At 36.6% G+C, this 14,316-nt stretch overlaps 1 protein-coding gene across 5 annotated transcripts in view; it reads right to left on the reverse strand.

Annotated features, from left to right (window-relative positions):
- HEATR5A (HEAT repeat containing 5A) overlaps positions 1 to 14,316 on the reverse strand; it is a 108,062-nt gene that overhangs the window by 78,973 nt on the left and 14,773 nt on the right. For 3 of the 5 annotated variants that reach the window (XM_036093118.2, XM_036093115.2, XM_078053536.1), the window contains exons 3-7: positions 13,566 to 13,777; positions 12,000 to 12,108; positions 8,695 to 8,844; positions 7,699 to 7,873; positions 1,014 to 1,174 (exon numbers count right to left, since the gene is read on the reverse strand). In XM_036093118.2, the coding sequence (XP_035949011.1) occupies positions 1,014 to 1,174; positions 7,699 to 7,873; positions 8,695 to 8,844; positions 12,000 to 12,108; positions 13,566 to 13,777 (807 nt within the window). The remainder of the gene's footprint in view (positions 1 to 1,013; positions 1,175 to 7,698; positions 7,874 to 8,694; positions 8,845 to 11,999; positions 12,109 to 13,565; positions 13,778 to 14,316) is intronic. The other 2 variants (XM_078053537.1, XM_078053538.1) reach the window with 2 other exon arrangements.

Consider the following 14,316-nt stretch of genomic DNA (forward strand, 5'->3'; position numbering starts at 1 on the left):
CCCAAACTGAAGTACACAGTCTTTCAACTGGGACTTCATTTGTGCTGCATTTTTATTTTGGTCAGACTATACCAAGTTTCAGGATAACCAGCATAGCCAGCTAATATGGAGACTGTGTCTATGGCTCCTCCAAACAAAGGATTCAAGCTCTTTAATATTCTGAACAAGAAAACCCAAAATGAACATGAACACACTGTAAGAATTAAATATGTTCCAACACCGTAACTCTAAGAGAATTTAGTTCTAGAAATGTGAAAGGAAACTTTACAGTGATGAATCACTGCTCTTTCTTTTTGTGAATGTTAATGATTGGTCTCACTCCAGAGATACAAAGACAGTAGTTTCCTTATGTAATCTGTTTAGAAATACAGTTTACAATTATACTGGCACATCTTACATTTTGAAGAAATCTATTATCTGTATACTGTATAAAACACTTTGAGGACATATGTGAATTTTAAAAAATACACATTTGTTTTGAACCACAATGACATTTAGAAAACAATACAGAGACCTCTGTGTTGTTTTATTCTAAGATACTTTTCCTAGGTTTAGCTTAGATTATATGCTATGATCTTTACTTAGGAGTTGAAACCACATAAAATGGAAATACAGTATTTCCCATACTGAATGATATGTACCTAGTATGTACCTTAAATCTGAACTGTACAAGCACACAAAAGCACAATGGAAAACATGTTAAACTGTAAGACACATGAAAGCGCAAGGCCTAGAAACAAATGTTTGTATTTCAAAGGAAATAAAAATTTCCCATTATTAGGAACTTAAAACACATTATGAGTAATAGCCTATTTCATTGGCTTTTAGGTAACTAAGGTTCTCTTACTTGTAACCTAACTTTCAAAGAGTGGCCTTACCATCTCTGTTTTATAAATATGAGAGCAGAAGTGATGACCCTGCACAGTATCACTTATGCCCAGAGTATTCAGATACTAAAATTCTCATTATAGGCCAGTGAGTATTACACGTAGATACTCATTTGTGACTCTAACCTGAGTAACTCCAACTCGAACATCCCTACTGACTGAACTGGTTCCTTTCAGCATATCTCCACTGGCTCGAAGAAATCCTGAACTCCCACGTAGAAACCCTGTTCCTAGTAATTCCAGAACTTCCTCCAGAGATACTCTGCGAATGCTTTGACGTGAGACTGCTATAACAAAGAACAAAACAAAACATGTGATTTGTACTTTACAGAGACTAAAATTTTAATGCATGACCTTGATTTGCATGATCTTGGTAAGCACGTTATAGAAACAAAAATAAACTAAAAATCCAAACAAAATGCAAAATTGACAGGACATTACACACATTAACATACAAAAAGTTATGCAAGGGTTCAGAGGTCAAATCATAACGGACTCTGAAGTGCCATGTCAATGACATTTTAAGACTAAGCTACTTCGGGATTATGCCCTATTGCCCTCTTTTTCTTTTTTTAATAGATTTTATTATTTATTTGACACAGAGAGAGAGAGCACAAGCAGGAGGAGCAGCAGGCAGAGGGAGAGGGAGAAGCAGGCTCCCTGTTGAGCAGGGAGCCCAATGCAGGGCTCGATCCCAGCACCCTGGGATTATGACCTGAACCGGACAGGGTGTCCCTATTGCCCTCTTTTCCACAGTAGAAGGCTAACCTTTTTTTTTTTTAATTTTTTAATTTTTTAGTTTATTTATTTGAGAGAGCATGAGCGGGGGGGGGGGGGGGGGGCGGCAGAGGGAGAGGGAGAAGCAGACTTCCCAGGACCCTGAAATCAGGACCTGAGCCAAAGGCAGACGCTTAACCAAATGAGCCACCCAGGTGCCGCAGGCTAACCGTCTTCTAAAACAAAAAACATTAACTGCCCTTGCTCTCCACAAACGAAAATGCTTATAGCTTTAAAAGTTTAAAATGCTTTAAAAATTCTTTTTAAATACTAAAAATGCCAAAATCATAATTTTACACTTCAAGTGCTCTACAACTCTTAATGAAACTTATATAAAGTAACCACCATATCCTATTTTTTAAAATTCTCAACTGCAGGTACAACTTTTGTTATATCCTTAGTCTCTGAAGAAATCAAAGCAAAATATTACTAAACTGTTCAGTTGGCCCTTAGGCTACAATAATCAAGAGATTAGTTAGGGCAGAATGTGTCTTCACATTTGTTTGCAGTATGACACAGCTGAGTTTCTCCCTGTGAATATCTAGGGAACAAGATCTCTTAAACACACACACACACACACACACACACACACACACACCCCTTTCTCCCTTTCATTCTTCTGAATAATGATGGTCATGAGCTCTGACCCTTATTATTGGCTCAAGTCATACACAGAGAAATAAACTTCCATTAATCAAAATTATGAACAAAAAATCTACTCCTCAGCATAAAGAGGAAATAACCATCTGAAACAAATGAAAATCCATGTTGGCATTTGGGAGAAAAACATTAGTGAACAGTATAAAATCCATGCCCTCATGAATCATAAATTCTAGGAAGGAAAGAATAATAAACATAATAAATGACTAAGTATAGAGTATGCTACACAATGATTAAAGCCATGCAGAAAGTAGAGCTCAGGCTCAGGAATACGGGGGAAGTGTTTGTGATTTTAAATAGGGTAGTCAAGGTAAGATTCATTGGAAAGGTGACACCTGAACATAGTTTGAGGACAGTGAGGGAATCAGGCATGCAGATATCTGGAGAAAAAGTGTTCTAGGCAGAGGAAATAGCTAGGGCAAAAAGGCCTTGAGGAAGAATATGATGCCTACTGGGTTTAAGTAGAGTTATGTGAACAGAGTAATGGAGGACTTTAGTAGGGGACAGGCCAGAGTGTAAAGATGGGGGAAGAGAAGGCACTGGTCTTTGTAGATCATTATAGTAAGGATGTAAGTTAAGTGAGGTGCCAATGAAGGACCCTGAGCAGAGGAGTGATATAATCTGTCACTTTGCTTCTGTGCAGAGAGAAGACTGTAGAAGGGGGTTAAAGGGAAAAGTAGAGAAACCAACTAGAAGCAATTTAGTAATTGAAGCAAGAGATGATGATGGCTTAGATGAAGGTGGTTGCAGAACAGTGGAGTCCGGATAAACATGTATTTTTAAGTTTTTATTTGAAAAATTTTCAAAATTAATTACAAAAAGACCTGCAAGAATAGTAAAATAAACTCCCATGTACCCTTCACCTAGACTCACCATATTCTCTTTATCATTTTTTCATTTTTGAAGAGTTTGTTCATGGCTAGTTGTTTTATACAACAGCACCCAATTTGAGTTTGTTTAGTATTTCCTCAGAATTTTTGGCAGGAGAACTATGTAAGTAATGCTGTAAGCCTTCTCAATGCGTAACATCAGAATGCACTATCAGGTTTGGGGTCAGTCTGTCCCTACATTAGTGTTATGATCCTTGAACACTTGAATAAGGTTTGTCTGCCAGGTTTGTCCACTGTAAAATATCAACTTTCCTTTTGTAATTACTATGCAACCTGTGTGGTGATACTTTAAGACAGTATAAATATGCTGTAACCTATCAAACTTTGCTCCAACAATGCACTGAGCATTCCTACCTGCAAAAAGGTCATTATCTAACAATCATTCCTTCTGTATTTATTAGTTGGCATTCTACTGTAAAAAAGAGCTTTCCCTTCTCCTTTACTTATTTTCAGTATGCACTCATAGATTTCTTTTTTATTTAATAGGTTATAATCCATTTCTGTCATTATTAATTTTGCTTCCAATACTGTCCTGGATTTGATCAGTGGAATTATCTTCAAAGAGCTGGCCAGTGGGAGGACTTAACTTTTTTTGACACAACAATATGTTCCAAGGTCATCTTCAGACATTTCCTTCACCAACCCCCAAATTAGCCAATTCTCCAAGGGGTCCTCATTCTGGGTATGTTTTAAGATTGTCCAGTAGAGAAGCTATTGAGTGTGAGAGATAAGAATCATGGGTGACTTTACAAATTTTGGATTTGAACACTTGGAAGGACAGAGTTGGCATCAACTGAGATTAGCAAGCCTGCAAGTAGAACAGGTGTGTGAATGTTCTAGAGGAGGAGAGACCAGGTATTCACTTTAGGAGTTCAATTGAAACATCAAATAAACATCGAAAGAGATGTCAAATGGGAAGCTAGATCTGAGCCTGGTGCCCAGGCTAAAAATATAGATCCAATAATCCCTGACATATAGATGGTATTTAAGCCATGAGACTAGGTAAGATGACCAAGAGGATGAGCATACACATACGGCAAAAGAACAAGTACTAGGCAAGGGGCCTCTTCTATAAAAAGATAAGCAATCAACAGAGAAGACGAAACAGGAATTTCTAGTGAGGAAGAAGGAAAACAAAGAGAGAATGAAGTCCTATAAGCCCAGTGAAAAAAAACAAGGAAGAGGATCAGCTGAGTTAAATGTTGCTGAAAGGTCAAGTGAGACAACTGAGAACTGCCCACTGGCTTTAGCGTGGCTGAGTATAAACATCAGCTCAAAAAGGGCAGGGTTTTTCTTTTGTTCAATGACATATCCCATGTGCTCAGAAAAGATCCCAGCCAAGTATAAACAAGTATTTATTTATTGAATGAATGAATGAACATGGAGGTCTTTGATGACCTTAACCAAAACAGTTTTGGTGGAGTGAATGGGGGGAAATCCTAACTGAAGTGGGTTTGAAAGATATGGCAGGAGGGAAACGAAAGACACTATCAAGAACTCTCCTGAGGAACTTTGATGCAAAAGGAAGAGAAATGGTGCTCCAACTGGCTAGGAAGTAAGATACAAGAATTTTATTTTTATTTATTTATTTTTTTAAAGATTTTATTTATTTATTTGACAGAGAGAGACACAGCGAGAGAGGGAACACAAGCAGGGGGAGTGGGAGAGGGAGAAGCAGGCCTCCCGCGGAGCAGGGAGCCTGATGTGGGGCTCGATCCCAGGACCCTGGGATCATGACCGGAGCCAAAGGCAGACGCTTAACGACTGAGCCACCCAGGCACCCCAGAATTTATTTTTTTAGATGGGAGAAATAAAAGCATGTTTTTGTAGGTAATAATCCAATAGAGAGGGAAAAGCTGGTATAGGAGAGGGGAGACTTCCTAGAGCAATGTCCTTGAGCAAGTGAGAGAATGATATATATTAAATTATATATATTAAAAGATCACATAAATTCCCCACAACTTGTTCCAATGATAAGAAAGTGTCATACTCAATCCCTACTTTTTAAAAAATTTTATTTATTTATTTATTTAGAGCACACGAGTAAGGGGAGGGGGAGTAGGAAGGGAGAACCAGGCTCCCCACTGACCAGGACCCCGGGATCATGACCTGAGCTGAAGGCAGCCGTTTAACCGACTGAGCCACCCAGGTGCCCCTCAATCCCTGCTTTTTAAGTGCCTTGGAATAACCTACCACCTGCCTGAAACCTGTTAGTTTTACTAGGAAAATCATTTTAGCTCTGTACTTCATAATCTTTGCATATTGTAGTTGAGTATACAAACCTCCACTGCGTTTTCTTTTCTTTTTTTTTTAAAGATTTTATTTACTTATTTGACAGAGAGATAGACAGAAGAGCACAAGCAGAGGGAGCGGCAGAGGGAGAGGGAGAAGCAGGCTCTGCACTGAGCAGGGAACCCGATGCGGGACTCGATCCCAGGACCCTGAGATCATGACCTGAGCCGAAGGCAGACGCTTAACCATCTGAGCCACCCAGGCACCCTGCATTTGTTTTCTAAATTATTAAGCACTATTTTGCTATTAGTCCTTGACCTTAAAAAAATCTATTATGGTATCTAGATCACTTTTTAGTTGTACAAAAATAACTCAATTATTTGTAAGCTAAAACTTACAGAGGCAAGATGACAGAATTTCTAACAAAAGATTAGGCCAAGGATTTTTATCGTGGGTGAAGTTGATTCTTCACTTTGCTTAGTCTGATTACAAAAACACTAGTATCAGTTTAGTGCTACCATCGAAGCATATACATTTAAATATTTATTCATAATTCTTATGCAATTCTACACTTTGCTTGTTTTTACTGAAACCATGTGCTACTGCTACTGATACATTTATAGAAATGAACAATTCACATTTTAAAAAGGATTTGATTAGGGGTGCCTCGGTGGTTCAGTCAGTTAAGCGGCTGCCTTTGGCTCAGGTCGTGATCCTGGGATGGAGCCCCGTATTGGGCTCCCTGCTCCGCAGGCAGCCTGCTGCCCCCCGCCCTCTGCTGCTACCCCTGCTTTCTCTCCCACTCTCTCTGTCAAATACATAAATAAAATCTTTAAAAAATAAACAATAAACATGTCTTCCAATTTCAATTTCTTAGGTGGCTTAAGATTTAACCTCCTAAATGTCCTGAACAACTTTTTTTTCTGGTTTGGGTTTTTTTGGTGACTTCTTCCTGTTCCCATTCACCTTTCCCTCACCTCCCAATAAATAAGACAGCCTTACTGAATTATAAGATTAGAAACACCATAATAAAAATAAAACTTCATTATAAATTTTATTTACAATCTCAACTGGAGAATGAGGGGACTGTAAGTTTGATAATGTCCCCCAGGTGACTGTGACATGCTGTACTTCCTGTCCTTTCCCATCACTGGTTAAAAAACATTGGCTTTAGAAAAAAAAAAAAATTTCCCTTTATATAACTATAAACAATTTCTCCAGCAATGCTTCTCAAACTTTAATGTGCATACAAACTGTCTGGAGATCTTGTTCAAATGAGAATTTGGATTTAGTAAATTGTGTTTGGCTTGGGTTTCTGCATTTCTTTTTTTTTTTTTTTTTTAAAGATTTTATTTATTTATTTGACAGAGAGATAGAGAGAGAACACAAGTAGGCAGAGGGAGAGGGAGAAGCAGGCTCCCGCAGAGCAGGGAGCCCGATGCGGGACTCGATCCCAGGACCCTGGGATCATGACCTGAGCCGAAGGCAGCCGCTTAACCGACTGAGCCACCCAGGCGCCCGGTTTCTGCATTTCTTACAAGCTCCCAGGTGATGGTAGTACTCCTGATCTGCAGATGTTTGAGGAGTAAGTTTCTATAGAACAAACACATTTGCATTTGTGTGACTGTTTATTCTTTGGAGACAGAATGATAAAGCAAGTTTTCAGTTACTCATCAATGTTTTATATACACTGTTGATTAAACCCAAGCAAACTCTCTTGTTTTCAAAAATACCCCATCCCTGCTCACTGCCTAGAAGCATATAAATAAAAAGTAACACAAAGCAAATTGTCCAAGTACAGTGAATTTCAAATACCTGTTGTTTGGAATTATTTACATCATTGCTCCCTTATACCAACCTAGAAAATGGCAAGCCGAATATAGGTAATCAAATTCATGTTGCTTAAAAAAGAATTAAGATTTAGATCATATCTATTATTGGATAACAATTAACAATTTACTTAAAAAAAAAAGTAAAGGCCATAAAGGAAAGACGATGACTGAATAAAGTACATTTCTTCAAGAGTTTATCTTTTTCCTCAAATGTTTACTATATTGTTTGAAAATGAACTTTTGGGACCTACAGCAATGTTTACAAACTAAAACTGATTTTTAAAATATCCTGCCTCTTTTCAAAATTAATAATGTAGTAGTACATTATTAATGTAGTAGTAGTAATGCCACATTATATTTGTTTAAACCAACTGGGAAAAAATTACAATAGACACTTTGAAAATAATTATATAAATGTACCTGCTCCTGGATGTTTAGAAATTATAGCTTTAGCCAACACTGTGCCTAGTAGCTTTGAAACTGAAATCCGCACATCATAATTGGAACCTTCAAAGGACTTAAAACATAGTGTGGCCACACTATCCAGGTCTGTACTCCACATAAAGATGGCCTCTTTCTGAAGTTCAAGGAGACACTATTTAATTGAAAAAACAGACATTAATGAAAAACAAACTGTAAATGTCAGGTTCAGATCTACATAAGTTGTAGAAACTATCAAGATCTAAAAAAATTATATACACATCCAAAGTATCTAAACAATGATTGCAGAGACAACAAATGAATACTTACTAAAAGTCATAAAAATTATACTATATAAAACAACGTGTCCACAGAGGATGGGAGGAGAACCCATTCTAACTCACTAGGCTAGGAAAAACGTCTGAAGAACCAATCTGTTGGCTATGAGCAATTGTGAGAATAATTACAACATAAACAACTTTACTGTCCTATCTGACCAACTGTATTAAGAAGCCATGATAATTCTGCTGAAGATCACAAGACTTGGCCTAGATCTGCAGAGGACTAAACTGCCTTATTTTGATTCTGTTTCCTAGCTTGCAAAAAGTGACATATTCAAAAGAAATGAAAATATCAAAATCTAAATCCTAGACTTAACAAAAAAGAAGGCATGATAAAAACAAATCACTTTCAAATAACATAAACTTTACATGTAAACTTTAGTTTACAAAACTACAGAGAGGAAGCATAGTAGAGTGAAAGGAATACTTAAGAGTCATGGTAACCTGAATTCCCCACCCTCCAACAATATTCTCTGAACTATCTGAAGAACCCTGGGAAATTCATATAACTCTCTGGACCTCAGTTTCCTCCTATGCTAAAATAAGATGGGCTGATTTCCAAGGTTGTAGCTCTGAGATCATGTAGTTAACGGGGATACTAATTTAATTTTCTTTGTATTTATTTTGAGAAATTCTACTTATTAGACCATTTTACCTTTGCAGCAGCACAACGAACAGCCATGGATCTATCTGTTAAGCAGGATTTAGCAGCTTTATAAACATCCCTGTGGCAAGGTGTAGCAGCAGCTCCTAGTCCATTCAATATATTTTGCAAACTCAACATAATCTCGTATCGACCTTGAGACTACCAAAAAGAAAAAATTTAAATAAGAAAAAAATTTCACTGGGAAAAGTAGCATTAAGCATCAAAATTTCTCTCATGTACTAGTGAAATACTTCAGTATCTGTATACACTAACCAACCCATCTGATATCAAGAGACATTAACAGCTGTTATTTTATGAAGTGTTTACTATTTGAAAAGTGTTATGTGTATATATTTCAACACAATACAAAGGGTTGATATGAAGATTAAATGAAATTATATGAAAAATCCTAGCACAAAGCTTGCATGTTGTTAAGCATTCAATAAATGGTTGCTATTAATGAGGTAACACGGTAAGAGTTCAGGGACTGCCATCTAGCAGCTAAGTGACCTTGGGCAAAACAGTTTATCTGTGAAATGGACATATCCACCTCACAGGTTGTTGTGAAGATCAAACAAGTTACTACACGTAAAACGCTGAGAATAGTGCCTGGCATATAGTAAATGCTCAATAGATTTTATAGCCATTAATATTTTATCATTTATTGGGCTGAGTAGTTGAACTCAGAGGACAAAAGTCTGGGCTTTAGACTTAAAAAGACCTGGGGCTGAATCTTGCCTCTGATCCTTAGCACCTGTGTGACTTTAAGTTGTGCTTACTTATTTCTCCATCTATAAAATGAGAATAAGATGAAACCCATACAGCCAGTGTGAGAAGTAAATAAGTCCTTGTGGGGAAAACATTCACCACAGTGCCTGGTACATAATAAATACTCAAAAAATAGTAACTGCTTATATTACTGATATTTTAATAAATGCCCCAAACGACTTCTATATCCCAGGAAGTTAAGGCCACTAAAAATAACTAAAGTTGGGAGAAGACAAAGATCAACATCAACCACCATTTTCATAGGAATGTTATCAATTTATCTTTGTCCAAAGGAGCACAACAGTAATTAATAGGTGGACATAACCAAATGGGTCCCAAGGTGAAACTTCTGAACTTTCTTTCTATCCCAACTTTATGTTGTCTGTTACTGAAGGGTGTGAATTAAAGGTGGGAACCCTTTGGATATCTCCAACATGTTGCAGTACTGATCAACTAAGTCATAAAGATAAAAAATAGCAAGAAATAAAATCTTCAGCAGTAACTTTAAAATTTCTGAGACTTACAGAGTAATCCTGTTAAACATGGGGCCTAAAAAGATTATAGCTTAACTAATGGAGTTAAGTGGAAAGAAAGTTTAAAGTGGCCGTTCCTCAGCAGATAAAAGTTCTTACAAAGATTTCCTTTTAAATAAAACCCAGTTTACAGATGTTAACAATCTCTTCTGCTGAATCACTTTCTTCAGTCTTTTAGCAAACCACTCCTTAGAATTGATCTCCTGACTAGATTCAATCACTAGTTTTTTGTTATGGACTTCAATTCTTAAAGTTCTTGAATAAGCTATGTTCTTTTTTTTTTTTTTTAGTTTTATTTTTTAAAATAATCTCTACACTCAGCATGGGGCTTGAACTCACAACCAAGAGTTGCATGCTCTACTGACTGAGCCAGCCATGCACCTCAAATCAGCTACATTCTTCTGGAAATTTATCATATTTTACATGTGAACTTTCTTTTTTTTTTTTTAAAGATTTTATTTATTTATTTATTTATTAGAGAGTGAGCGGGAGAGAAACAGCATGAGAGGGGAGAGGGTCAGAGGGAGAAGCAGGCTCCCCGCTGAGCCGGGAGCCCGATGTGGGACTCGATCCCAGGACCCTGGGATCATGACCTGAACTGAAGGCAGTTGCTTAACCAACCGAGCCACCCAGGCGCCCTACATGTGAACTTTCAAATTCAGGTCGTGATCTCAGAGTCTTGAGATCGAGCTCTGTGTCAGGCTCTTTGCTCAGTGTGAAGTCTGCTTGGAGTTTCTCTCTCCCTCTCCCCCTCCCCACTGCACATGCGCTCTCTCTCAAATAAATAAATAAATGTTTTTTTAAAAAAAATGTGTGGGCAAACTAGATAGCATTTTTAAAAATTATTTCAGAGCTGTTTTCTAAACTTCTTTTCTAGGTGAAGTTAGAACAAGAACTGGTATATTGTTTTTATATTTAAAGGTGCTGAGTTATCCTTAAATATTAGGGACCACAGATTTAAAATTTTTGATAAACACACATACAAATGCTTTAATTTCAAAAATGACTGGTCAGGGGCACCTGGGTGGCTCAGTCATTAAGCATCTGACTTCCTGCTGAGTAGGAAGCCTGCTTCTACCTCTCCTACTCCCCCTGCTTGTGTTCCCTCTCTCACTCTGTCAAATAAATAAATAAAAATCTTAAAAAAAAAATGGTGAGTGGCGCCTGGGTGGCTCAGTCGGTTAAGCATCCACCTTCAATTCAGGTCATGATCCCAGGGTTCTGGGATCCAGCCCCACATCGGGCTCTCTGCTCAGCAGGGAGCTTGCTTCTCCCTCTGCCTCTGCCCCTCCCCCTGCTTGTGCTCTCTCTTTTTCTCTCTCTCTCTCTCATAAATAAAATCTTAAAAAAAAAAAATTAGTGAAACTATAGTTGTCAAGAAATTACAGTATCTTGGAAGCCAAATGAAGAGACAGTTACAAAAACAAAGGATATTCCACAGTGGTAAATGATCACAAATCAGTAAGGCTAAGGCTGAGAATATATTCCCCTGGCAACTAAAAGGTTAACCAGATCCTGGTCATACTTATATCCTTCAAGCTCTTTCCCAACCTGATTATATTCCTTACTCCTTTCTGATGCTGGTAGAATACTAATCCATCCATCAGGTATCCAGTAGTTACCAACTACGTATCTGGATCCTTATTGACAAACACTTGCTGTAGTACTAGTGTTAGGGGAAAAGGTGATATGAAGGGAAGAAGCAGGGATGGGTCTGCCAGAGAAATACCTTAGCTTTTGCCGATTCGGATTTATCCAAAATCGTAAATTGCATTATTGATTTTCTAATAAAGATTTAATATACAAAAGAGATATGTGCATCTCCTAGAAATATTTCATTTATGGATATATTTATATATATACCTATGTATGCTTACCATAGGTAAAGCATTTTTATTGGCTCAAGAAACCATAAAACACAAAACCATAAAATACTTTTTATTCTTTTTCTTTTGATGTAATAAAAATTATAGTTTATCTTTTTATTCTTTGGTTGAACTTGTGGTTACTCACCTCTGCACTCTTCATAGCTTTAAGAATATTCCCCACTGTATCGGTAAAGGTGTTAACCAGCATTCTACCCAACTTCTTGTACAAGGAACCCAAACATACCACTGCAGCACTGAAACAACATTTAGATTAGGAATTAGTCAGGAATGAAAAAACAGGAATAAAAAAAATCTTAGACTATGTAAAAGTGACTATTTAATTTTACTTTTAAAGGATAAAATTGCCAGAATCTATTCCACTATTAAATCCTAAGGTATGATGCTTGCATGAATACCAAATAATTACACTTTCAATAACAGTAATTTAAAAAAAAATGTATCTTCAAATAATTGAAACCTCAGCCCAAATATTCCATTCCCTCAAATTTTTTTATAAAATAATTTTTCATGAAACTGACCTTCATATATTAGATAATCAAAGATAATCTTAAAGATACAAGGTAAGGAAAACAGGAAATAATGTTTTTATCAAGTCTGAAATCTGAAAACTCCATGGGAAAATACATTCTGTTCTAAGCTAAAAATTAGATCAACAAAAATTTCTGTAAAATTACTATTGTGGACCCATACATGGCAAACTACTTTCTCTAAAACAACAGATGAAAAAATGAATTGAATCCTATGGAGAAAGAAACTAAGCTGTTCTTTTTAGGAGCTCAGAAGAGTATTTTTCTATGTGGTATTTACTATTAACTTTTACTACGAAGAGCTAATAAATTAAAAGAACACCAAAGATTTGAAGAACTCAAAATACTTTTTCTTAAACACTCACTCAACTGCTAAGATTTTTTGTATTTATCTTTAAAACACTTTTTTTTAGGGGCACCTGGGTGGCGCAGTCGTTAAGCGTCTGCCTTTGGCTCAGGTCATGATCCCAGGTCCTGGGATCGAGCCCCATATCGGGTTCCCTGCTCAGCAGGAAGCCTGCTTCTCCCTCTCCCACTCCCCCTGCTTGTGTTCCCTCTCTCGCTGTCTCTCTCTCTCTGTCAAATAAATAAATAAAATCTTAAAAAAAAAACCCACAAAAAACCACTTTTTTTAATAGTTGACATATATTAGTTTCAGGTGTACAATAGTGATTCGACAATTATAAACATTACAAAATGCTCACTACAGTAAGTGTAGTTATCATCTGTCATTCATACAATGTTATTACAATATTATTGATGATATTCCCTATGCTGTACTTTTCATCCCTAGGACTTGTTTTTATAACTAGAAGTTTGTACCTCTTGATCCCCCTCACCTATTTCACTTGTCTCCCTAACCTATTCCCCACTCTGGCAACCACCAGTTTGTGTTCTATGAGTCTTCAACTGCTACATTTTTAGTGAGACAGTTTTGATTCCCAAATCAAGACTTCAAATACATCTAAAATATTTTTTAGAAGAATAGTCTCTCAATCAATGGGAAAAATGTTAGATGTTTTTTAAAAGTTAGATTTAAAAAATGAGTAAAACAACTTGTATTCAGTTTCAAAATAATTATCAAGTAGTTTGGGTTCTTTAGCAAAATGATTCAACAAGGAAGCACTATTTTGTTTTATGTTCAGTTTTAATATTTAACTTACAGCTTTGTGGGAAGATAACTTGGAGAATCATCTTTGCTACGAATAAGATCATTACATTTATCGATTGTCTCATAAACAGAGAATGTGTCACCAATACTATAAAGAACGCCTAGATTTTTAGCAAGGAGTTTGCGGGTAGGAGGGCCTGGGGAGCTGTTCAACAAAGATAGGAGCTGTTCAACAAGAGTCTTCTGTTTCTCCTTTACATCATTCTAGAAAGGAAGGTAACAAAAAAGACAATTCAAAGTCAACATAATTACATATAATCTTCTAATACAATTCTTCTTTCATATATTTAAGAATTAAAAACTCCAGAAAAATACAAAATTATTTTGACTAAAAATTACAAATAAGTGGGTGGTGTAGTCATCATACCACACAAGGTAGTCTGCTACCCTGCAGGTATCTCCAAAAAATAATTTCTGGGCCACAATATACTGGAGTCTCTGTGAAGAAAGGTAAGGGTTCTATTTCTTCTATACCTTTCTTCTTCTGTTGTACTTGTATTTTAACCAGAGGTTCTTTGTTATTAAGTCTCTGCCCCCATATATATCTGTATAAATAAGCAGGAACCTATAATCTATCATGAGTTGACCTTGTAATGAATGATTGTGTTACTCAGATCGTTTTCTAAGTTTAGTGCAATTTTCTTTCTGCAAGCTTATGCATCTAAATGCCAGTAATGTTACTCCATTTTACTTGTCTGCTTTCTGAAAAAGGAGTACAGAATACCATTATAATAGTAACGGTA

The sequence above is a fragment of the Halichoerus grypus genome, chromosome 8, assembly GCF_964656455.1.
Source record: "Halichoerus grypus chromosome 8, mHalGry1.hap1.1, whole genome shotgun sequence".
Lineage (NCBI taxonomy): Eukaryota > Metazoa > Chordata > Mammalia > Carnivora > Phocidae > Halichoerus > Halichoerus grypus.